General features: G+C 41.6%; 8 protein-coding genes across 8 annotated transcripts; 4 read left to right on the forward strand and 4 right to left on the reverse strand.

The window, feature by feature from the left end:
• The first annotated feature begins 2,390 nt into the window (after positions 1 to 2,390).
• LOC105703152 (fork head domain-containing protein FD2-like) lies at positions 2,391 to 3,811 on the forward strand. The gene is made up of 4 exons (XM_012431307.1): positions 2,391 to 2,458; positions 2,558 to 2,923; positions 3,050 to 3,293; positions 3,585 to 3,811. The coding sequence occupies exons 2-4, from the start codon at positions 2,655 to 2,657 to the stop codon at positions 3,777 to 3,779; spliced, it is 708 nt and encodes a 235-aa protein (XP_012286730.1). The 5' UTR covers positions 2,391 to 2,458; positions 2,558 to 2,654; the 3' UTR covers positions 3,780 to 3,811.
• Positions 3,790 to 6,363, reverse strand: LOC105703151 (GDP-mannose 4,6 dehydratase-like). Its single transcript, XM_012431305.1, has 7 exons — positions 5,902 to 6,363; positions 5,533 to 5,775; positions 5,246 to 5,438; positions 4,954 to 5,186; positions 4,616 to 4,831; positions 4,453 to 4,521; positions 3,790 to 4,364 (listed from the first exon to the last, which is right to left on the reverse strand). Exons 1-7 carry the CDS (start codon positions 5,950 to 5,952, stop codon positions 4,302 to 4,304), a joined length of 1,068 nt encoding a protein of 355 aa, XP_012286728.1. The 5' UTR covers positions 5,953 to 6,363; the 3' UTR covers positions 3,790 to 4,301.
• A 204-nt stretch (positions 6,364 to 6,567) lies between these two features.
• LOC105703146 (proteasome subunit beta type-1-like) lies at positions 6,568 to 7,768 on the forward strand. Its single transcript, XM_012431300.2, has 4 exons — positions 6,568 to 6,778; positions 6,909 to 7,098; positions 7,229 to 7,465; positions 7,524 to 7,768. Exons 1-4 carry the CDS (start codon positions 6,681 to 6,683, stop codon positions 7,707 to 7,709), a joined length of 711 nt encoding a protein of 236 aa, XP_012286723.1. The 5' UTR covers positions 6,568 to 6,680; the 3' UTR covers positions 7,710 to 7,768.
• Positions 7,769 to 9,139: 1,371 nt separating this feature from the next.
• LOC105703147 (endothelial differentiation-related factor 1 homolog) lies at positions 9,140 to 10,418 on the reverse strand. The gene is made up of 4 exons (XM_012431301.2): positions 9,971 to 10,418; positions 9,837 to 9,888; positions 9,475 to 9,635; positions 9,140 to 9,345 (listed from the first exon to the last, which is right to left on the reverse strand). Exons 1-4 carry the CDS (start codon positions 10,043 to 10,045, stop codon positions 9,190 to 9,192), a joined length of 444 nt encoding a protein of 147 aa, XP_012286724.1. The 5' UTR covers positions 10,046 to 10,418; the 3' UTR covers positions 9,140 to 9,189.
• Positions 10,419 to 11,962: 1,544 nt separating this feature from the next.
• Positions 11,963 to 13,241, forward strand: LOC105703145 (endothelial differentiation-related factor 1 homolog). The gene is made up of 4 exons (XM_012431299.2): positions 11,963 to 12,410; positions 12,493 to 12,544; positions 12,746 to 12,906; positions 13,036 to 13,241. The coding sequence occupies exons 1-4, from the start codon at positions 12,336 to 12,338 to the stop codon at positions 13,189 to 13,191; spliced, it is 444 nt and encodes a 147-aa protein (XP_012286722.1). The 5' UTR covers positions 11,963 to 12,335; the 3' UTR covers positions 13,192 to 13,241.
• Positions 13,242 to 14,612: 1,371 nt separating this feature from the next.
• Positions 14,613 to 15,811, reverse strand: LOC105703144 (proteasome subunit beta type-1-like). Its single transcript, XM_012431297.2, has 4 exons — positions 15,603 to 15,811; positions 15,283 to 15,472; positions 14,916 to 15,152; positions 14,613 to 14,857 (listed from the first exon to the last, which is right to left on the reverse strand). The coding sequence occupies exons 1-4, from the start codon at positions 15,698 to 15,700 to the stop codon at positions 14,672 to 14,674; spliced, it is 711 nt and encodes a 236-aa protein (XP_012286720.1). The 5' UTR covers positions 15,701 to 15,811; the 3' UTR covers positions 14,613 to 14,671.
• Positions 15,812 to 16,017: 206 nt separating this feature from the next.
• On the forward strand, positions 16,018 to 18,591 carry LOC105703149 (GDP-mannose 4,6 dehydratase-like). Its single transcript, XM_012431303.1, has 7 exons — positions 16,018 to 16,479; positions 16,606 to 16,848; positions 16,943 to 17,135; positions 17,195 to 17,427; positions 17,550 to 17,765; positions 17,860 to 17,928; positions 18,017 to 18,591. Exons 1-7 carry the CDS (start codon positions 16,429 to 16,431, stop codon positions 18,077 to 18,079), a joined length of 1,068 nt encoding a protein of 355 aa, XP_012286726.1. The 5' UTR covers positions 16,018 to 16,428; the 3' UTR covers positions 18,080 to 18,591.
• On the reverse strand, positions 18,567 to 19,990 carry LOC105703150 (fork head domain-containing protein FD2-like). Its single transcript, XM_012431304.1, has 4 exons — positions 19,923 to 19,990; positions 19,458 to 19,823; positions 19,088 to 19,331; positions 18,567 to 18,796 (listed from the first exon to the last, which is right to left on the reverse strand). Exons 2-4 carry the CDS (start codon positions 19,724 to 19,726, stop codon positions 18,602 to 18,604), a joined length of 708 nt encoding a protein of 235 aa, XP_012286727.1. The 5' UTR covers positions 19,727 to 19,823; positions 19,923 to 19,990; the 3' UTR covers positions 18,567 to 18,601.
• Between the last annotated feature and the right edge of the window lie 2,905 nt (positions 19,991 to 22,895).

Below are 22,895 nucleotides of genomic sequence, written 5' to 3' on the forward strand. Positions count from 1 at the left end.
TACGTTCGGGAGGAATAATCCGGAGAAAATGGCGCCGGCCGAATCGCTTTACTCTCGTGATGTGACTCACGGAGCAATATAACTTTCTCGATTTTACTGACACCGGAATCGAAGTTACGGAGGTCCCCATGGCGGCCATCTTGGGATGCCGCAGAGACGCCGTCCACGTAGCAATATTAAATATATTAATTGTCAGAATATTGCTAACTCGTAGTTAACGTGGAACCTAAATACTGCGATTATTTCTCAACTATTGAGATACGAAGGTTTTTATTTATTGGCATAACACCTATCATTTCGAGTTGCGACGACCGCCATCGTACGCCGTGTTAATACCCTAGAGAAGCGCCGTTTCCCAACGTAATGATTCCCCTGATCTTCGGAGAAATCGTGGGATTTATTTACATTTGTTAAACATTTCCACCATTCGCAGGCTTTCCTTAGGAAAGTACCGCAGCCCCGAGTCCCCATTATTCGCCGGTTTGGATAGAGATTACGGATTGGAGAGAGGGTAACGCATAAAACGGAAGCATGACGGCCATTTTGGTACACCCGTGATAACATTTACAGGGCTCTTTTCTAGGTCGAGGGTCCCAGGTGGAAGAAATTCTGCAAACTGGTTCTCGGCAGGCGTAAAATTCCCTTGGTGGTGAAGAACGTAATCGAGGGATAAGTCAAGGAGTATGGGAACCTGAAGATGTACCGGTTCAACCGATCGGTACCCACGGCAAGTCTCTGTAATTCCGTACTTTCTCGTCTCTTGTCCAGAGAAACCGCTTCGTTGTACCTTACTTGGACGTACCCGATGCAGAGTACAAGGTCCACCGGAGGTCCTGCACGTGAAATCTCCGAGAAACCGGCGGAGAGCTCTGATAGCTTTCATTTTTCGTCATTTTCAGACAGGAGAGACAATCCTGACGCAACGACCTCCATGCTGCGACCAGTAATTTGCAGGCTCCCGCACTTTGCCGTGCATTCATTTAAACCTGCAGTCAGATAAAAGGAAACCTAACTTCAAGAGCCACCGTAATCGTAGACCCTCCTAGAAAATTCCCAAACCTAATTGCGCCGCCGCAAGGACGCGCTTAAAACGTTCCAGGAATTACAAACAACGTATATTAATGTATTAACGTTCCAAATCTTTCGACAGATGGCAAGGTGACTTGAAAATCGCGTTTCGGACACGCCGTGAATTACGATCTCCCTGTTTTTCTCCGCGCATTCGGCATTTACGCGCCATTAATCTTGACGGGCGTTAAAGTCGCAGAACCAACAATCGAATGGCTGCCATCCAGGCGCCTCTCGATTTGTCAACAAAGAATCTTATTTCACTCCTCCCTAAAAACCTTTCTACCCACGCCCTAATTTCGTCCCATTGACTTAAATTTCTAACGACGGTACCCCATGTTTCTTTAACCTTTTCCCTTCTCCGTGCAAGTACGGAGCATTCGGGAGCTTAAAGGACGATTTATATTTCCGTCCGGGTGGCGTTTCCTATCGAAAGTCCCTTCTTTGACTGCTGCCGCACTCGAGTTGAGCGAAACAAAAATACTGGAATTACCTCGCTACTGTCGTCGAAGGGAAGAAGAAAAATGGCGGGGCCCCCCTTAATCCCGCAGTTCCTGCCCCGAAGGAGATGATGAATTACGAGGTTCAATTTCTCCTTCCCCACGAAGAAAAAGAAGTCGTCCCAACGCCGGAGAACCAACAAACGAGCGGCTCGTTAATTTCGTAAAGAAAACAGGAGACTCGCGATACTTAACCTGAGTACCGGAGGTATTAAAAAAAAACACGGTGGAAAAAAGCCTAACAGCGCCTATGTTGGCAAGTTTATGCCAAGTTTAAATGTGAACCATTGCAGATAAAAGAGAAGAACACCTATCTCTTAGATTTTTCTGTTCTTCAACATATATGAAACTCAATAAGATCGCCGGCGGACACTTGGGAATGTTTCCTTGTAAGTAACAGTACCGTGTTTTCTTCTTACACAATTGGCAAAGCGACGTGCATGCGTATGAAAAGTCGAGGCTGTTTCGTCAGATTGTGAGTGACTATCGTTTAAATGCACTGGCTTTTTTTATATATAAAAAAGCTCACTGCGCGTCGCTAGCGGCGCCCCTAGCGACGCTTCGAAGAGATGAGCTTTCCTAGAAGCTCCTGGTATAATTACCTTGGCTCTGTTTATATATCCTCGGGGTAATAGAGCCTGTTCGGGTGTGTTAGGACAGCATATGTGTAAACAGCGATAAAACATGTAGTATGCGGTCAGGACGGATAGGTAGCCTCCCCCGACGGCTGAAATCCCAAACACAGCGGTTCCCCGGAAGCCCGTGGGCGGAGCCACGGGTCTTTAGTCCGCGGAAAATCAAACACCCTCCGAATTTCTTCCCCAACATTTCAGTATCTTCCTCGAGCCCGATCGCGACGGAATCCCTGAAATTGTCTGCGATTCTCGACCGTAAGTATTTCCGGAACTTTTCGTTCCTTCTACCTAAAACGTTATACACAGTTAAGTAATAATATATACCCGATAGATAACGAAGAAATCGGTTTTCAGATCACTTTTAAGGCAGTTTTGTAATAGAACTTTGTGCTGAGGCCTCGCTGAGAGGAGATTCTCCCTTCGGAGTGGAAGAGAAAAAGGGAAAACCAAGATGGACGACATGGAAATGCGGGTGTGGTGCCCCCTGCCGAGTTATTGCTATAATTCCCCGATATGTACCGAGAGGTCGCTCCGAGAAGTTTACTTATCTCACCTGGCATGGACTTTTCCTATTAGACGACCCTCTAACCCCCCTAAATATGATAAACCGGCTTATTCGTACATAGCATTAATCGCAATGGCGATAAACTCGAGCCCGACTAAGAGACTAACACTTTCCGGGATTTATCGATACATCATGGAGAGATTTCCGTATTACAGGTAGATATGACTCCATAGTATATCTAAATGTTTTCCTATCACTTGTATAAGAGGTGTTGGTATTTAATTTTAAGTGGAATATCGGGGTTTTGTTAATGTCTATCCCTAATCAGTTTATCATTTCAGAGAGAATAAGCAAGGCTGGCAAAATAGTATACGGCATAATTTGAGCTTAAACGACTGCTTCGTGAAAATCCCTCGTGCCAAGGTAGATCCTTGCGAAATTAAGGAAACTGCCGGGAAAGGAAGTTACTGGACTCTAGACCCTTCCGCCTCGGAGATGTTCGAACATGGAAATTATCGGCGGCGACGCGCGCGCCGCCAGCGGACCGCCTCGCAACTTAAACCTACCCAGTGTCGCCTTTCGTCGGTAAGAATGAAACCACCGAGTGCAATTTCCAGCTACCGGATCTTATTACCGTTGGTAAAAAAGAAACCACCGAATACGCTTTTCAACGGTCGGTTCTTTTTTTACCATCCAAGCTCTTGCCTTCGTCCTTCGAAATCGATGAATCGCTTGATAAGTTAATTCCGCTCAATTTACCAAAATCTTAAGAAAAAAATAAGGTGACATGAAAGAATCACTTTGTATATATAAAACTAAAATATTTAAACGAATCGGTTATTCGTCCTCGGAGTAATGTATTTATTTGTTTTAAAGGTTAACCCTGAAATCGCAGAGGGAAAAATTTCCAATACTTCTGCAGATGCGGAAAACGAGGTAGATGCCACGAGAAAACGAAATAGGATTTTTGGAAAGGACTGCGCAGACTTCGAAGGACGTTTTCGCAAGACCACGATGTTCACCATCGATAACATCTTGAAGAAATCGTTCGACGCAGTGGCCAAAAGATAACTATAGTTCCTTTCAAATTAATCGGTAATTAACACAGGATACATCTATGAAATTGTGCTGTACATGCATTGAATATCACATACGCGTACATTAATTGTATATACAAATCCCTTGCATTCTAAAATACATTACAATAATTTATGAGCTGGTAATCGACGATCGGTGAATCGATAGAAAAATGCGCACTCTGGCATAAAAAAAATAACATCTCCATGAGATGTCTAAAAGATATATCAGGTAATTGGATATTGCTTCGGTGGAACTTTTGGAATATTTTTGTCACTAAAGTACTGGTCCTTAATTTAACGTATCATAAACCTATGGGGAAAGGAATCGTCATCGTATTAAATGCAACCGTGCACAAGGTGCAGTGTCAATTCTACATAAAAAGGTTTCCATCGGTGTTGTAATACGCTGCCATCTTTGTATCCAAAAATATTTCCCATTACGTTGTAACGATTGAATCTAAATCACTGAATCATCCAAATTAATTATCTCAAAGCCATAGGAAATTTGACAGCCCTACGCATTTGGATTTTTTTTCATCAATTCCAGATCTGCATCCATCATATCTTTGACGAGTGCCTGAAAACATTAGTCGCATAAAATGAAGGTAATTTAATACAATATGTTTATTCCTCTTAAGTACGTAACCTTGAAACAATGAACGCACCTCAAACGTAATGGTAGGTTCCCATCCAAATTTTTCTTTTGCCTTCGATGCATCGCCCAGCAATAAATCCTAAATAATTTGTATAGCAATGTAGAATAGTTATCCATGGTTTCAGACATTTCTCTGACACGAAGTGTAGATAATTATAATATAACATACGTACCACTTCTGTTGGGCGAAAGTATTTTGGATTTACTTTCACCAAAAGTTGTCCAGTCGTTGCATCTTTCCCAATTTCATTGACGCTTTCTCCTTCCCAGCTAATTTGTCGTCCTATGTACTGAAAAGCTGCTTCGACAAACTCTCTGACACTGCGCGTCTTACCAGTGGCTATGACGAAGTCGTCCGGAGAAGACTGTTGAAGCATCATCCACATAGCCTAAAAAACAGCAACGATCACTGTATTTTATTTTTGTGAATCGCGTGCACACTTTCAAAAAATAATTAACACTTTTAAAGTAATAAATAAATATTCTTTTACGGAATGAAAATTAGACTTGCCTTTACGTAATCTTTGGCGTGACCCCAGTCTCTTTTAGCGTCCAAGTTCCCTAATTCAAGAACGTCTTGCAGCCCCAAGTGAATCTTAGCTACCGACCTTGTGATCTTCCTCGTCACAAAGTTCTCCCCTCTTCGAGGACTTTCGTGATTGAAAAGAATCCCATTGCAAGCGTACATACCGTACGCCTCTCTATAATTTATCACGATCCAAAAGCTGTACATTTTGGCACAAGCTGTGAAATGGATTTCAATGAAACATCTAAAATGATGCAGGTAAATCAAAGATACCTACCATAAGGAGAGCGAGGATAAAACGGAGTTTTCTCCGTCTGTGGAACTTCGGCTACTTTGCCGTACAGTTCAGAAGTCGAGGCTTGATAATACTTGACCGACTTTTCAAGTCTACAAGTTCGTATCGCATCTAATAACCTAATGGTACCCACCGCATCCACCTCAGCCGTGTACTCACTTAATTCGAAACTAACCTACAAATTAATAATCAACTTAAGTCAGAGAATGTACTAAAAAATCCATTAAAGACAAATCCATAAAAGACAAATAAACCGAAAACAGACATACCTTCACATGACTTTGAGCGGCAAGGTTATAAATCTCCGTCGGCTGTACAAAATTGATAACCTTGACTAAACTACTCGAATCCGTCATGTCCCCGTAATGCAATTTCATTTTACCCTGCCGATGGCATTTTGGATCTGCGTATAAATGTTGTATCCGAGCAGTATTAAACGAACTCGATCGCCTTATAATACCGTGAATCTCGTAGCCTTTCTCCAGTAGAAACTCCGCCAAATAGGAACCATCCTTTGATTACGATAAATGTTTTAAAACAATGAATTTCTTCAAGAAATATTGCAATAAACTCGCAACTATGACAGAGATGTGACTTAAACGATATTATTTAGAGGAAACGGAATAAGAAATAATTACCTGGCCAGTAATTCCTGTAATTAGAGCGACTCGTCTATCTTCAGTAGCCATGTCTACGTCTTGGAAACGATTCGGAGCCCTTATTCTATTTTACTGGACACCTTGACTTTCCTCGGAATGTGTGCAGCTGATATCCTCTTATCGCATCCTATGCTCGGTTTTCATACATACTTTTATCTTTATAGGTGTAGCATTGACTCTTAACTCCATTTGAAGTGTACAAATATTAAGAATTTAATGACTGATCGTATCAGCAAAAAGCCTACGTAAATATTCGGTAAATAGAGCAGAGCAAAAGGACCGGGCGCTGCAGCTGGCACGTGTGTACGTTAAAATGAGGTTAGGTCGAATTTTGATAAACGATTCCACTACATCTTGCTTATAGTTTAAACAATTATGTATCATCTACCTGTTTTTCACTGTTGCGACTATTTGCGGTATAATGGATCACCGGTGCGGTGTCTGGCGGCCATTTTGTCGCTCATACCGCGCCAATTTCAAATTGAACAGAACATTTTTTAAACGCGATAGAGCATGCAATTCAGCGATTTACTGAATCCTGAGCCGATAAATCCCGGATTTAGGAGTGCGATATAAACGTAATTAGTTCGTTTCGCGGCCGTTGGACGTAATCAACGCATCGATAGCTTCAAATATGTGGAAACTCTGCTACTCTCTTAACCTTACTTACTTAACCTCTGGCAAACGTGGAAAACTGTGTTGTCATCGGTAAAGCGAAGTCTTTACGGTTATTCGATAGATTGAGATTTATTTCGAAAATGGCCTTACTCGACACCTACCAGAATGGATCTTTTCCAGATTATGAAATTCCGGGCGCGAAGAAAGTAAACTTCAGTCCTTACGCTGATAATGGAGGGTAACTATTCACTACGCTTAACCTAAAAGTAGTGGAATTTCTCTCCATATTATTCTTGTACTGCCTTATTACTTGTATCATTATAAAAATTATTCTAAGGAAACTGATAATCATTTTTTAACATTCTTAGGAGTGTCGTCGCTGTCTCCGGAGACGACTTCTCTATCATCGCAGCTGATACTCGTCTCAGTAGCGGACTCTCTATTTGCACTCGTAATCAGGATAAATTGTTTCCTCTCTCCGACACAACGGTCCTGGGTTGCTCGGGTTGCTGGTGCGATACATTAACTTTAACGCGTGTCTTACAAGCCCGCTTGCAGGTGTGTATAATTTATAATATGAAAATCATTAAAATGAAGCTATACTTTATATTACTTCAATTGATTCTAGAGTACCACTTTGCGCCATGTGTTGCATTCGGTGTCAATTAAATTTTCATTTAAATTTCAGATGTATAAACAAGAGCATAATAAGGAGATGTCGACTCCTGCTGCTGCGCAGATGCTATCGACAATGCTGTATTATAAACGATTCTTCCCATATTACGTCAGTAATATTTTGGCCGGAATAGATGAAAATGGTAAAGGATGCGTTTACACTTACGATCCGATCGGCCATTGTGAAAAATTTGCATATAGAGCGGGTGGAGCAGCAGGCGCGCTTCTGCAACCTCTGTTAGACAATCAGGTGGGTCAAATTGTCCTCCTACATTTATATAGCGTTACAATAAAATATCGTTTTACAGGTCGGCTTGAAAAATCAAGAAATCCCAGATGAGACACCGTTGACCCAAGATCGAGCCTTAGGCATCGTCAAGGATGTGTTCATATCTGCAGCCGAAAGAGACATTACGACCGGAGATGGAATTACTATCAAGATCATAACAAGAGATGGTGTCAAAACTGAAACCCATGAGTTGAGAAAGGATTAATCAATACACACATTTTACACTGTATCTTCGAAGAATTATAAACAAGTTTCTGCACTCCAGCCGATGTCATTGCTTCCGAAACTCCTAGAAATTACTCGATTACTGGTAAATCACTACGATATATATTTTACTAAAACGTTTAGAAATATTGTTTCCCCAAGAAGAGTAGACTAAATAACCAGTAAGTTATAAACTGTGAGTAGATATGTTTAAAGTAGTTTATGACTAATCACTCGTAGGTTAAAATCTGGGAAATAACATTAGTAGGTTTCTGTGGAAAGTTGTCGAGTCGATGCATCAATGCAATTACTAATCTTTTGTTACTGATTTTTATATAACCATTATCAAATTACACTTACAAGTCTTACAGCTGGCGATGTGCAAGTAAACTAGTAGAACCTTAATCCTAGAATGACATGGACTAATGTAAAGTACTATGCGACCGTGGAACGCTATATATTCTGTATGCAACGGTTGCATCTAAAATATATCTTCTTTTATTTCATATATAAACACAAGTACGTCATCTAATTTATAATACACACCATATCAAAATAACAAAAAGGGAAAGTGCCATCGGCACAAATTATGCAGAGTTCGATATCGCTTTCATTTAGAACAATGTATAGATATTGTATAAACTCAAACAGATAACTCGCTGTATCGTACAGCGGATTAAGGTTAAGTGAGACTCGTTTGAGAGATTTCATCAACGCCGATAAAAAGGATTCTTCTAAATCCCTACGTTCCCAACGCTTGTATTTATATCGATGGCCTTAAGTGGATATGAATGTGGCATTCAGAACCAAATATTAAAGAATTATAAATCGAGGGAATTTTTTGAGCTTTACTCTGACTTCTTTATTAATCATTGTCGCCTGAAAAATGCCATTCAGTAAAATACTCAATGCAATATACGCCAAAGCTATCAATATAAATATAAATATAAATATAAATATAAATATGAATATCGGTAACGTGTATAGTTAGAAGGATCCATTTTTTTATCGACGTCGATTAAATGTCTCACTCGGTTTCACTTCTCCTTAAGGTGATATGAAAGTGGCACTTGTAAGATCAATCATTTATGAAACATTTCTCCGGACTGGATGTACCGGATCGTTTCAAAGTTTACAACGTAAGTGTAGAGGCTATAAGCAAAGTCCTGACACCCATGAAATTTGAACTGTTTAAAAGTTTGTATATATTTTCAAATATTTCTCATAAAAAAATTAAGTTTCACGAATGTCAGGACCTTCTTTATACCTTCCAAGTTAACGTAGTTTGAGACGATTCGGTACAGCAAAAAAAGGAGAAGAGTTTCCATGAAAGATTGATTCTTCAGGTGCCACTTTCACATCCCCTCGATGTAACAACAAAAACAGCTGTAGGTGGAATAGAGGCGCAGTCGATTCTACCACCGATGTAGATTTTTCATACAGCACGCAGTAAACGTTAGGTTCTTCAGATTGTCCGAGATTTATTTCTTTGCACCTGGAGGCAATAGTGGTTTACCACGATCCTTTCCACGCAGTTTTATTCCCAGGACACGTTCGATCTTACCAATGACCATCTGGTTAGGGATTCCTCTACCTGCTTCGTAGTCGTTAATCACTTGTGCCTTTTCGTTGACTTTCTGAAGATTAAAAAGCCTTAACTGATACAACGCTTGCAGCAGAGTTAGAATTAAATTTTAAGGGGATGCAAAAGTGGCATCGATCGTCCATGAATATTTATGATATTTCAAAAGAACCCATTAGCTTACCGTAGCAAGATCTTTTTGCGACATGCCTTTACCCTGCCTTCCTTGCTGGATAAGCTTTCCCAGATCGAGGGGAATCTTATCGTGTTTCAACTCCTCGGTTTCCCGATCTAATTTGGCAGTGTTTTTGGTAGTGACGTGTTGTTTGTTTGCTCCGCCACCCCCTGAAGCAAACCATTGACCTTATCACCATCCACGGCGCCAATCGAGAGCGACGGTAGCTTTCGAGTCTCGAATTGAACAACTCCATTCCTTTTAAACGAAGCAGAGACGCTGAATCACGGCTTCGCTTAAATTTAACATATCGACTATAATTCTAGAGCCGCGAGGCCTCGGCAAACCCTTTGGGGATGTTCGTGACTTACACTTGACTTGTGTCTCGACAGTGACTCCTTGTCGTCGAGCGGCATTCACAATCTAGAAATATTAACAAACATGAGACTCGTAGAAAGCAACCGATGAGCTACGCAAAGCATTGCTTCCGGAAGCTTTCGAGTACCTGTTGTGGTTTCATCCCAGGTGGTTTAGTCGTGCGTTTTCGCACAGCAATTGATGCCATGTCTTGGTGGGACATAATACGCGATTAAACTCGCTGACAATCAGTTATAACTAAAGAAAATCCCGATTACTACCCTGACGCTTTTTCTGCGCAGATCCTTCGCAGCCGACTCGAATTATTCCTGCTATTTCTCGGAACGTTCCGGAAGGCAGGATTTTTCACGAGCACAGTTTGCCAATTCACCGCCAAAACCTGTCCAATTTTTCTACGGCGAACCGGATAGAGAATTCGGTAAGGTGCAAAGCTCTGCCAACGAAAATAACCTGTCGTGGACGATAATAAAAAGTTCGGGTTTGTTCCTCTTCACCTTTCCACGCTTTTCAACGAGGCCGTGAAATCGGTGAAATCTGTAGAACGAGATCCGGCCAATCATCGGACGCTATTTTAACAAATGTTCTCAAGGCGGGATCTCATTAAAGCGAAATAAACGAGCAATTAATTCGTGGAGCCGCCATTTTCATTGCGCAGCAGCGCCGTTAAGTGGATATATACGCGTTTCACCAGTCTCAGTTAAATCATTCATCGCGTCTCCATGGCACTCCTAAATACGGGATTTATCGGGTCCATATACAGTAAATCTCAACGTAGTACGTATACGTCATCGCTATTGTTTAAACCGTACGGTCTATATTCGGTAATCCCAACGTAGCACGTATACGTCATCGCTATTCTTTAAACTGTTCATGACGTCACGTTAAACCGTAATGACGTCACGGGGGCTTATACGGGGCAACGGAGCACGCCGCGATCCGGCTCTCTGATTGGTCGAGGTGTCGACTAATCCGGCTCTCCGATTGGTCGCGGCGTCGTCCAATGCCGGCTAAGGCTAGTGGTCGCGGCCGGGACGGGCAGACGGCAGTTGCCCCGGAGCAGTGGTTGTGATAACATATCGTGTGTTATTTAAAAAATGTCAAGTACTTATTACGATCTACGTTTCGGATTTAAACCAACGCGGGGTGGAATATATCTCAAGGAGTGACGCAATTTTTGTTCATAACGTGTTCAGGAGAGGCTACGGAAATGCAGAGATGGTGCACGCGCAGTTCCCGTGTTAATGCGCGGGGGAATCGAAGACAAAGAGATCAGGGCGATACAGTGCGATACAGTGATCACGTGTTGTGAGTGTTAAGGGTTAACATAACCTTGTTCATATCATAATATATTATGATATGAACAAGGTTATGTTAACCCTTAACACTCACAACACGTGATCACTGTATCGCACTGTATCGCCCTGATCTCTTTGTCTTCGATTCCCCCGCGCATTAACACGGGAACTGCGCGTGCACCATCTCTGCATTTCCGTAGCCTCTCCTGAACACGTTATGAACAAAAATTGCGTCACTCCTTGAGATATATTCCACCCCGCGTTGGTTTAAATCCGAAACGTAGATCGTAATAAGTACTTGACATTTTTTAAATAACACACGATATGTTATCACAACCACTGCTCCGGGGCAACTGCCGTCTGCCCGTCCCGGCCGCGACCACTAGCCTTAGCCGGCATTGGACGACGCCGCGACCAATCGGAGAGCCGGATTAGTCGACACCTCGACCAATCAGAGAGCCGGATCGCGGCGTGCTCCGTTGCCCCGTATAAGCCCCCGTGACGTCATTACGGTTTAACGTGACGTCATGAACAGTTTAAAGAATAGCGATGACGTATACGTGCTACGTTGGGATTACCGAATATAGACCGTACGGTTTAAACAATAGCGATGACGTATACGTACTACGTTGAGATTTACTGTATATGGACCCGATAAATCCCGTATTTAGGAGTGCCATGGAGACGCGATGAATGATTTAACTGAGACTGGTGAAACGCGTATATATCCACTTAACGGCGCTGCTGCGCAATGAAAATGGCGGCTCCACGAATTAATTGCTCGTTTATTTCGCTTTAATGAGATCCCGCCTTGAGAACATTTGTTAAAATAGCGTCCGATGATTGGCCGGATCTCGTTCTACAGATTTCACCGATTTCACGGCCTCGTTGAAAAGCGTGGAAAGGTGAAGAGGAACAAACCCGAACTTTTTATTATCGTCCACGACAGGTTATTTTCGTTGGCAGAGCTTTGCACCTTACCGAATTCTCTATCCGGTTCGCCGTAGAAAAATTGGACAGGTTTTGGCGGTGAATTGGCAAACTGTGCTCGTGAAAAATCCTGCCTTCCGGAACGTTCCGAGAAATAGCAGGAATAATTCGAGTCGGCTGCGAAGGATCTGCGCAGAAAAAGCGTCAGGGTAGTAATCGGGATTTTCTTTAGTTATAACTGATTGTCAGCGAGTTTAATCGCGTATTATGTCCCACCAAGACATGGCATCAATTGCTGTGCGAAAACGCACGACTAAACCACCTGGGATGAAACCACAACAGGTACTCGAAAGCTTCCGGAAGCAATGCTTTGCGTAGCTCATCGGTTGCTTTCTACGAGTCTCATGTTTGTTAATATTTCTAGATTGTGAATGCCGCTCGACGACAAGGAGTCACTGTCGAGACACAAGTCAAGTGTAAGTCACGAACATCCCCAAAGGGTTTGCCGAGGCCTCGCGGCTCTAGAATTATAGTCGATATGTTAAATTTAAGCGAAGCCGTGATTCAGCGTCTCTGCTTCGTTTAAAAGGAATGGAGTTGTTCAATTCGAGACTCGAAAGCTACCGTCGCTCTCGATTGGCGCCGTGGATGGTGATAAGGTCAATGGTTTGCTTCAGGGGGTGGCGGAGCAAACAAACAACACGTCACTACCAAAAACACTGCCAAATTAGATCGGGAAACCGAGGAGTTGAAACACGATAAGATTCCCCTCGATCTGGGAAAGCTTATCCAGCAAGGAAGGCAGGGTAAAGGCATGTCGCAAAAAGATCTTGCTACGGTAAGCTAATGGGTTCTTTTGAAATATCATAAATATTCATGGACGATCGATGCCACTTTTGCATCCCCTTAAAATTTAATTCTAACTCTGCTGCAAGCGTTGTATCAGTTAAGGCTTTTTAATCTTCAGAAAGTCAACGAAAAGGCACAAGTGATTAACGACTACGAAGCAGGTAGAGGAATCCCTAACCAGATGGTCATTGGTAAGATCGAACGTGTCCTGGGAATAAAACTGCGTGGAAAGGATCGTGGTAAACCACTATTGCCTCCAGGTGCAAAGAAATAAATCTCGGACAATCTGAAGAACCTAACGTTTACTGCGTGCTGTATGAAAAATCTACATCGGTGGTAGAATCGACTGCGCCTCTATTCCACCTACAGCTGTTTTTGTTGTTACATCGAGGGGATGTGAAAGTGGCACCTGAAGAATCAATCTTTCATGGAAACTCTTCTCCTTTTTTTGCTGTACCGAATCGTCTCAAACTACGTTAACTTGGAAGGTATAAAGAAGGTCCTGACATTCGTGAAACTTAATTTTTTTATGAGAAATATTTGAAAATATATACAAACTTTTAAACAGTTCAAATTTCATGGGTGTCAGGACTTTGCTTATAGCCTCTACACTTACGTTGTAAACTTTGAAACGATCCGGTACATCCAGTCCGGAGAAATGTTTCATAAATGATTGATCTTACAAGTGCCACTTTCATATCACCTTAAGGAGAAGTGAAACCGAGTGAGACATTTAATCGACGTCGATAAAAAAATGGATCCTTCTAACTATACACGTTACCGATATTCATATTTATATTTATATTTATATTTATATTTATATTGATAGCTTTGGCGTATATTGCATTGAGTATTTTACTGAATGGCATTTTTCAGGCGACAATGATTAATAAAGAAGTCAGAGTAAAGCTCAAAAAATTCCCTCGATTTATAATTCTTTAATATTTGGTTCTGAATGCCACATTCATATCCACTTAAGGCCATCGATATAAATACAAGCGTTGGGAACGTAGGGATTTAGAAGAATCCTTTTTATCGGCGTTGATGAAATCTCTCAAACGAGTCTCACTTAACCTTAATCCGCTGTACGATACAGCGAGTTATCTGTTTGAGTTTATACAATATCTATACATTGTTCTAAATGAAAGCGATATCGAACTCTGCATAATTTGTGCCGATGGCACTTTCCCTTTTTGTTATTTTGATATGGTGTGTATTATAAATTAGATGACGTACTTGTGTTTATATATGAAATAAAAGAAGATATATTTTAGATGCAACCGTTGCATACAGAATATATAGCGTTCCACGGTCGCATAGTACTTTACATTAGTCCATGTCATTCTAGGATTAAGGTTCTACTAGTTTACTTGCACATCGCCAGCTGTAAGACTTGTAAGTGTAATTTGATAATGGTTATATAAAAATCAGTAACAAAAGATTAGTAATTGCATTGATGCATCGACTCGACAACTTTCCACAGAAACCTACTAATGTTATTTCCCAGATTTTAACCTACGAGTGATTAGTCATAAACTACTTTAAACATATCTACTCACAGTTTATAACTTACTGGTTATTTAGTCTACTCTTCTTGGGGAAACAATATTTCTAAACGTTTTAGTAAAATATATATCGTAGTGATTTACCAGTAATCGAGTAATTTCTAGGAGTTTCGGAAGCAATGACATCGGCTGGAGTGCAGAAACTTGTTTATAATTCTTCGAAGATACAGTGTAAAATGTGTGTATTGATTAATCCTTTCTCAACTCATGGGTTTCAGTTTTGACACCATCTCTTGTTATGATCTTGATAGTAATTCCATCTCCGGTCGTAATGTCTCTTTCGGCTGCAGATATGAACACATCCTTGACGATGCCTAAGGCTCGATCTTGGGTCAACGGTGTCTCATCTGGGATTTCTTGATTTTTCAAGCCGACCTGTAAAACGATATTTTATTGTAACGCTATATAAATGTAGGAGGACAATTTGACCCACCTGATTGTCTAACAGAGGTTGCAGAAGCGCGCCTGCTGCTCCACCCGCTCTATATGCAAATTTTTCACAATGGCCGATCGGATCGTAAGTGTAAACGCATCCTTTACCATTTTCATCTATTCCGGCCAAAATATTACTGACGTAATATGGGAAGAATCGTTTATAATACAGCATTGTCGATAGCATCTGCGCAGCAGCAGGAGTCGACATCTCCTTATTATGCTCTTGTTTATACATCTGAAATTTAAATGAAAATTTAATTGACACCGAATGCAACACATGGCGCAAAGTGGTACTCTAGAATCAATTGAAGTAATATAAAGTATAGCTTCATTTTAATGATTTTCATATTATAAATTATACACACCTGCAAGCGGGCTTGTAAGACACGCGTTAAAGTTAATGTATCGCACCAGCAACCCGAGCAACCCAGGACCGTTGTGTCGGAGAGAGGAAACAATTTATCCTGATTACGAGTGCAAATAGAGAGTCCGCTACTGAGACGAGTATCAGCTGCGATGATAGAGAAGTCGTCTCCGGAGACAGCGACGACACTCCTAAGAATGTTAAAAAATGATTATCAGTTTCCTTAGAATAATTTTTATAATGATACAAGTAATAAGGCAGTACAAGAATAATATGGAGAGAAATTCCACTACTTTTAGGTTAAGCGTAGTGAATAGTTACCCTCCATTATCAGCGTAAGGACTGAAGTTTACTTTCTTCGCGCCCGGAATTTCATAATCTGGAAAAGATCCATTCTGGTAGGTGTCGAGTAAGGCCATTTTCGAAATAAATCTCAATCTATCGAATAACCGTAAAGACTTCGCTTTACCGATGACAACACAGTTTTCCACGTTTGCCAGAGGTTAAGTAAGTAAGGTTAAGAGAGTAGCAGAGTTTCCACATATTTGAAGCTATCGATGCGTTGATTACGTCCAACGGCCGCGAAACGAACTAATTACGTTTATATCGCACTCCTAAATCCGGGATTTATCGGCTCAGGATTCAGTAAATCGCTGAATTGCATGCTCTATCGCGTTTAAAAAATGTTCTGTTCAATTTGAAATTGGCGCGGTATGAGCGACAAAATGGCCGCCAGACACCGCACCGGTGATCCATTATACCGCAAATAGTCGCAACAGTGAAAAACAGGTAGATGATACATAATTGTTTAAACTATAAGCAAGATGTAGTGGAATCGTTTATCAAAATTCGACCTAACCTCATTTTAACGTACACACGTGCCAGCTGCAGCGCCCGGTCCTTTTGCTCTGCTCTATTTACCGAATATTTACGTAGGCTTTTTGCTGATACGATCAGTCATTAAATTCTTAATATTTGTACACTTCAAATGGAGTTAAGAGTCAATGCTACACCTATAAAGATAAAAGTATGTATGAAAACCGAGCATAGGATGCGATAAGAGGATATCAGCTGCACACATTCCGAGGAAAGTCAAGGTGTCCAGTAAAATAGAATAAGGGCTCCGAATCGTTTCCAAGACGTAGACATGGCTACTGAAGATAGACGAGTCGCTCTAATTACAGGAATTACTGGCCAGGTAATTATTTCTTATTCCGTTTCCTCTAAATAATATCGTTTAAGTCACATCTCTGTCATAGTTGCGAGTTTATTGCAATATTTCTTGAAGAAATTCATTGTTTTAAAACATTTATCGTAATCAAAGGATGGTTCCTATTTGGCGGAGTTTCTACTGGAGAAAGGCTACGAGATTCACGGTATTATAAGGCGATCGAGTTCGTTTAATACTGCTCGGATACAACATTTATACGCAGATCCAAAATGCCATCGGCAGGGTAAAATGAAATTGCATTACGGGGACATGACGGATTCGAGTAGTTTAGTCAAGGTTATCAATTTTGTACAGCCGACGGAGATTTATAACCTTGCCGCTCAAAGTCATGTGAAGGTATGTCTGTTTTCGGTTTATTTGTCTTTTATGGATTTGTCTTTAATGGATTTTTTAGTACATTCTCTGACTTAAGTTGATTATTAATTTGTAGGTTAGTTTCGAATTAAGTGAGTACACGGCTGAGGTGGATGCGGTGGGTACCATTAGGTTATTAGATGCGATACGAACTTGTAGACTTGAAAAGTCGGTCAAGTATTATCAAGCCTCGACTTCTGAACTGTACGGCAAAGTAGCCGAAGTTCCACAGACGGAGAAAACTCCGTTTTATCCTCGCTCTCCTTATGGTAGGTATCTTTGATTTACCTGCATCATTTTAGATGTTTCATTGAAATCCATTTCACAGCTTGTGCCAAAATGTACAGCTTTTGGATCGTGATAAATTATAGAGAGGCGTACGGTATGTACGCTTGCAATGGGATTCTTTTCAATCACGAAAGTCCTCGAAGAGGGGAGAACTTTGTGACGAGGAAGATCACAAGGTCGGTAGCTAAGATTCACTTGGGGCTGCAAGACGTTCTTGAATTAGGGAACTTGGACGCTAAAAGAGACTGGGGTCACGCCAAAGATTACGTAAAGGCAAGTCTAATTTTCATTCCGTAAAAGAATATTTATTTATTACTTTAAAAGTGTTAATTATTTTTTGAAAGTGTGCACGCGATTCACAAAAATAAAATACAGTGATCGTTGCTGTTTTTTAGGCTATGTGGATGATGCTTCAACAGTCTTCTCCGGACGACTTCGTCATAGCCACTGGTAAGACGCGCAGTGTCAGAGAGTTTGTCGAAGCAGCTTTTCAGTACATAGGACGACAAATTAGCTGGGAAGGAGAAAGCGTCAATGAAATTGGGAAAGATGCAACGACTGGACAACTTTTGGTGAAAGTAAATCCAAAATACTTTCGCCCAACAGAAGTGGTACGTATGTTATATTATAATTATCTACACTTCGTGTCAGAGAAATGTCTGAAACCATGGATAACTATTCTACATTGCTATACAAATTATTTAGGATTTATTGCTGGGCGATGCATCGAAGGCAAAAGAAAAATTTGGATGGGAACCTACCATTACGTTTGAGGTGCGTTCATTGTTTCAAGGTTACGTACTTAAGAGGAATAAACATATTGTATTAAATTACCTTCATTTTATGCGACTAATGTTTTCAGGCACTCGTCAAAGATATGATGGATGCAGATCTGGAATTGATGAAAAAAAATCCAAATGCGTAGGGCTGTCAAATTTCCTATGGCTTTGAGATAATTAATTTGGATGATTCAGTGATTTAGATTCAATCGTTACAACGTAATGGGAAATATTTTTGGATACAAAGATGGCAGCGTATTACAACACCGATGGAAACCTTTTTATGTAGAATTGACACTGCACCTTGTGCACGGTTGCATTTAATACGATGACGATTCCTTTCCCCATAGGTTTATGATACGTTAAATTAAGGACCAGTACTTTAGTGACAAAAATATTCCAAAAGTTCCACCGAAGCAATATCCAATTACCTGATATATCTTTTAGACATCTCATGGAGATGTTATTTTTTTTATGCCAGAGTGCGCATTTTTCTATCGATTCACCGATCGTCGATTACCAGCTCATAAATTATTGTAATGTATTTTAGAATGCAAGGGATTTGTATATACAATTAATGTACGCGTATGTGATATTCAATGCATGTACAGCACAATTTCATAGATGTATCCTGTGTTAATTACCGATTAATTTGAAAGGAACTATAGTTATCTTTTGGCCACTGCGTCGAACGATTTCTTCAAGATGTTATCGATGGTGAACATCGTGGTCTTGCGAAAACGTCCTTCGAAGTCTGCGCAGTCCTTTCCAAAAATCCTATTTCGTTTTCTCGTGGCATCTACCTCGTTTTCCGCATCTGCAGAAGTATTGGAAATTTTTCCCTCTGCGATTTCAGGGTTAACCTTTAAAACAAATAAATACATTACTCCGAGGACGAATAACCGATTCGTTTAAATATTTTAGTTTTATATATACAAAGTGATTCTTTCATGTCACCTTATTTTTTTCTTAAGATTTTGGTAAATTGAGCGGAATTAACTTATCAAGCGATTCATCGATTTCGAAGGACGAAGGCAAGAGCTTGGATGGTAAAAAAAGAACCGACCGTTGAAAAGCGTATTCGGTGGTTTCTTTTTTACCAACGGTAATAAGATCCGGTAGCTGGAAATTGCACTCGGTGGTTTCATTCTTACCGACGAAAGGCGACACTGGGTAGGTTTAAGTTGCGAGGCGGTCCGCTGGCGGCGCGCGCGTCGCCGCCGATAATTTCCATGTTCGAACATCTCCGAGGCGGAAGGGTCTAGAGTCCAGTAACTTCCTTTCCCGGCAGTTTCCTTAATTTCGCAAGGATCTACCTTGGCACGAGGGATTTTCACGAAGCAGTCGTTTAAGCTCAAATTATGCCGTATACTATTTTGCCAGCCTTGCTTATTCTCTCTGAAATGATAAACTGATTAGGGATAGACATTAACAAAACCCCGATATTCCACTTAAAATTAAATACCAACACCTCTTATACAAGTGATAGGAAAACATTTAGATATACTATGGAGTCATATCTACCTGTAATACGGAAATCTCTCCATGATGTATCGATAAATCCCGGAAAGTGTTAGTCTCTTAGTCGGGCTCGAGTTTATCGCCATTGCGATTAATGCTATGTACGAATAAGCCGGTTTATCATATTTAGGGGGGTTAGAGGGTCGTCTAATAGGAAAAGTCCATGCCAGGTGAGATAAGTAAACTTCTCGGAGCGACCTCTCGGTACATATCGGGGAATTATAGCAATAACTCGGCAGGGGGCACCACACCCGCATTTCCATGTCGTCCATCTTGGTTTTCCCTTTTTCTCTTCCACTCCGAAGGGAGAATCTCCTCTCAGCGAGGCCTCAGCACAAAGTTCTATTACAAAACTGCCTTAAAAGTGATCTGAAAACCGATTTCTTCGTTATCTATCGGGTATATATTATTACTTAACTGTGTATAACGTTTTAGGTAGAAGGAACGAAAAGTTCCGGAAATACTTACGGTCGAGAATCGCAGACAATTTCAGGGATTCCGTCGCGATCGGGCTCGAGGAAGATACTGAAATGTTGGGGAAGAAATTCGGAGGGTGTTTGATTTTCCGCGGACTAAAGACCCGTGGCTCCGCCCACGGGCTTCCGGGGAACCGCTGTGTTTGGGATTTCAGCCGTCGGGGGAGGCTACCTATCCGTCCTGACCGCATACTACATGTTTTATCGCTGTTTACACATATGCTGTCCTAACACACCCGAACAGGCTCTATTACCCCGAGGATATATAAACAGAGCCAAGGTAATTATACCAGGAGCTTCTAGGAAAGCTCATCTCTTCGAAGCGTCGCTAGGGGCGCCGCTAGCGACGCGCAGTGAGCTTTTTTATATATAAAAAAAGCCAGTGCATTTAAACGATAGTCACTCACAATCTGACGAAACAGCCTCGACTTTTCATACGCATGCACGTCGCTTTGCCAATTGTGTAAGAAGAAAACACGGTACTGTTACTTACAAGGAAACATTCCCAAGTGTCCGCCGGCGATCTTATTGAGTTTCATATATGTTGAAGAACAGAAAAATCTAAGAGATAGGTGTTCTTCTCTTTTATCTGCAATGGTTCACATTTAAACTTGGCATAAACTTGCCAACATAGGCGCTGTTAGGCTTTTTTCCACCGTGTTTTTTTTTAATACCTCCGGTACTCAGGTTAAGTATCGCGAGTCTCCTGTTTTCTTTACGAAATTAACGAGCCGCTCGTTTGTTGGTTCTCCGGCGTTGGGACGACTTCTTTTTCTTCGTGGGGAAGGAGAAATTGAACCTCGTAATTCATCATCTCCTTCGGGGCAGGAACTGCGGGATTAAGGGGGGCCCCGCCATTTTTCTTCTTCCCTTCGACGACAGTAGCGAGGTAATTCCAGTATTTTTGTTTCGCTCAACTCGAGTGCGGCAGCAGTCAAAGAAGGGACTTTCGATAGGAAACGCCACCCGGACGGAAATATAAATCGTCCTTTAAGCTCCCGAATGCTCCGTACTTGCACGGAGAAGGGAAAAGGTTAAAGAAACATGGGGTACCGTCGTTAGAAATTTAAGTCAATGGGACGAAATTAGGGCGTGGGTAGAAAGGTTTTTAGGGAGGAGTGAAATAAGATTCTTTGTTGACAAATCGAGAGGCGCCTGGATGGCAGCCATTCGATTGTTGGTTCTGCGACTTTAACGCCCGTCAAGATTAATGGCGCGTAAATGCCGAATGCGCGGAGAAAAACAGGGAGATCGTAATTCACGGCGTGTCCGAAACGCGATTTTCAAGTCACCTTGCCATCTGTCGAAAGATTTGGAACGTTAATACATTAATATACGTTGTTTGTAATTCCTGGAACGTTTTAAGCGCGTCCTTGCGGCGGCGCAATTAGGTTTGGGAATTTTCTAGGAGGGTCTACGATTACGGTGGCTCTTGAAGTTAGGTTTCCTTTTATCTGACTGCAGGTTTAAATGAATGCACGGCAAAGTGCGGGAGCCTGCAAATTACTGGTCGCAGCATGGAGGTCGTTGCGTCAGGATTGTCTCTCCTGTCTGAAAATGACGAAAAATGAAAGCTATCAGAGCTCTCCGCCGGTTTCTCGGAGATTTCACGTGCAGGACCTCCGGTGGACCTTGTACTCTGCATCGGGTACGTCCAAGTAAGGTACAACGAAGCGGTTTCTCTGGACAAGAGACGAGAAAGTACGGAATTACAGAGACTTGCCGTGGGTACCGATCGGTTGAACCGGTACATCTTCAGGTTCCCATACTCCTTGACTTATCCCTCGATTACGTTCTTCACCACCAAGGGAATTTTACGCCTGCCGAGAACCAGTTTGCAGAATTTCTTCCACCTGGGACCCTCGACCTAGAAAAGAGCCCTGTAAATGTTATCACGGGTGTACCAAAATGGCCGTCATGCTTCCGTTTTATGCGTTACCCTCTCTCCAATCCGTAATCTCTATCCAAACCGGCGAATAATGGGGACTCGGGGCTGCGGTACTTTCCTAAGGAAAGCCTGCGAATGGTGGAAATGTTTAACAAATGTAAATAAATCCCACGATTTCTCCGAAGATCAGGGGAATCATTACGTTGGGAAACGGCGCTTCTCTAGGGTATTAACACGGCGTACGATGGCGGTCGTCGCAACTCGAAATGATAGGTGTTATGCCAATAAATAAAAACCTTCGTATCTCAATAGTTGAGAAATAATCGCAGTATTTAGGTTCCACGTTAACTACGAGTTAGCAATATTCTGACAATTAATATATTTAATATTGCTACGTGGACGGCGTCTCTGCGGCATCCCAAGATGGCCGCCATGGGGACCTCCGTAACTTCGATTCCGGTGTCAGTAAAATCGAGAAAGTTATATTGCTCCGTGAAAGTCACATCACGAGAGTGAGGCGATTCGGTCGGCGCTATTTTCCCCGGATTATTCCTCCCGGGCGTATTTCTTTCTTCCTTTCGTTTTTAATCCTTTCTTTCTCTTGGGGGCCCGATCGAGTGCCTACCGCGGGAATAAGAATTGTGTAAGGCCCACTTAACCCACTTCTGCCGTGTGAAACTTAACCTAGAAACCGGGACTCCGTGCTCCCGCGCACGATTCGAATAATCCGATCATCTTATTATGCTATTATACTGTCAACGACGTCTCGGTGTCACTTCTATCTTATCTTGTATCGCCATTGTAGTCGAACTTCAAAAAGGCCGCCGTTACGCAATCGTTTACATGTAACAAGTCGTATTTAATTTCCATCCAAGGACGGTATAAAATTCGTTAACGATCGTTAAACACCCTTAGCTGTATAATTAGACTCAATTAGACTCTCATTTAATGAATTAAATTATTTTCATGGATAAAGTAAACTCATGATACTAAATAGAACTTGGAGACTTCTTCACGAAGCTATATTCGTTTTAAATGTAGAATTAGAGGTTAGGTTCGCCCGGTGGGCAGGATCCG

Source organism: Orussus abietinus, unplaced genomic scaffold, assembly GCF_000612105.2.
Source record: "Orussus abietinus isolate OABI.00-Male unplaced genomic scaffold, Oabi_2.0 scaffold236, whole genome shotgun sequence".
NCBI classification, from domain to species: Eukaryota; Metazoa; Arthropoda; class Insecta; order Hymenoptera; family Orussidae; genus Orussus; species Orussus abietinus.

Coding starts and splice junctions, on each gene's coding strand:
- LOC105703150 (XM_012431304.1), bottom strand. CDS start 19,726: ATGGACGACATGGAAATGCGGGTGTGGTGCCCCCTGCCGAGTTATTGC. Junction 19,332..19,457: donor GAGAGATTTCCGTATTACAG/GTAGATATGACT, acceptor TTATCATTTCAG/AGAGAATAAGCAAGGCTGGC. Junction 18,797..19,087: donor CCCAGTGTCGCCTTTCGTCG/GTAAGAATGAAA, acceptor TTTGTTTTAAAG/GTTAACCCTGAAATCGCAGA.
- LOC105703145 (XM_012431299.2), top strand. CDS start 12,336: ATGTCCCACCAAGACATGGCATCAATTGCTGTGCGAAAACGCACGACT. Junction 12,411..12,492: donor CTGGGATGAAACCACAACAG/GTACTCGAAAGC, acceptor TAATATTTCTAG/ATTGTGAATGCCGCTCGACG. Junction 12,907..13,035: donor CGCAAAAAGATCTTGCTACG/GTAAGCTAATGG, acceptor TTTAATCTTCAG/AAAGTCAACGAAAAGGCACA.
- LOC105703151 (XM_012431305.1), bottom strand. CDS start 5,952: ATGGCTACTGAAGATAGACGAGTCGCTCTAATTACAGGAATTACTGGC. Junction 5,776..5,901: donor TTACAGGAATTACTGGCCAG/GTAATTATTTCT, acceptor TCGTAATCAAAG/GATGGTTCCTATTTGGCGGA. Junction 5,187..5,245: donor TTATCCTCGCTCTCCTTATG/GTAGGTATCTTT, acceptor TCCATTTCACAG/CTTGTGCCAAAATGTACAGC.
- LOC105703144 (XM_012431297.2), bottom strand. CDS start 15,700: ATGGCCTTACTCGACACCTACCAGAATGGATCTTTTCCAGATTATGAA. Junction 15,473..15,602: donor CCTTACGCTGATAATGGAGG/GTAACTATTCAC, acceptor TAACATTCTTAG/GAGTGTCGTCGCTGTCTCCG. Junction 14,858..14,915: donor AACCTCTGTTAGACAATCAG/GTGGGTCAAATT, acceptor ATCGTTTTACAG/GTCGGCTTGAAAAATCAAGA.
- LOC105703149 (XM_012431303.1), top strand. CDS start 16,429: ATGGCTACTGAAGATAGACGAGTCGCTCTAATTACAGGAATTACTGGC. Junction 16,480..16,605: donor TTACAGGAATTACTGGCCAG/GTAATTATTTCT, acceptor TCGTAATCAAAG/GATGGTTCCTATTTGGCGGA. Junction 17,136..17,194: donor TTATCCTCGCTCTCCTTATG/GTAGGTATCTTT, acceptor TCCATTTCACAG/CTTGTGCCAAAATGTACAGC.
- LOC105703147 (XM_012431301.2), bottom strand. CDS start 10,045: ATGTCCCACCAAGACATGGCATCAATTGCTGTGCGAAAACGCACGACT. Junction 9,636..9,836: donor TGTCGAGACACAAGTCAAGT/GTAAGTCACGAA, acceptor GGTTTGCTTCAG/GGGGTGGCGGAGCAAACAAA. Junction 9,346..9,474: donor CGCAAAAAGATCTTGCTACG/GTAAGCTAATGG, acceptor TTTAATCTTCAG/AAAGTCAACGAAAAGGCACA.
- LOC105703146 (XM_012431300.2), top strand. CDS start 6,681: ATGGCCTTACTCGACACCTACCAGAATGGATCTTTTCCAGATTATGAA. Junction 7,099..7,228: donor TCTTACAAGCCCGCTTGCAG/GTGTGTATAATT, acceptor TTTAAATTTCAG/ATGTATAAACAAGAGCATAA. Junction 7,466..7,523: donor AACCTCTGTTAGACAATCAG/GTGGGTCAAATT, acceptor ATCGTTTTACAG/GTCGGCTTGAAAAATCAAGA.
- LOC105703152 (XM_012431307.1), top strand. CDS start 2,655: ATGGACGACATGGAAATGCGGGTGTGGTGCCCCCTGCCGAGTTATTGC. Junction 2,924..3,049: donor GAGAGATTTCCGTATTACAG/GTAGATATGACT, acceptor TTATCATTTCAG/AGAGAATAAGCAAGGCTGGC. Junction 3,294..3,584: donor CCCAGTGTCGCCTTTCGTCG/GTAAGAATGAAA, acceptor TTTGTTTTAAAG/GTTAACCCTGAAATCGCAGA.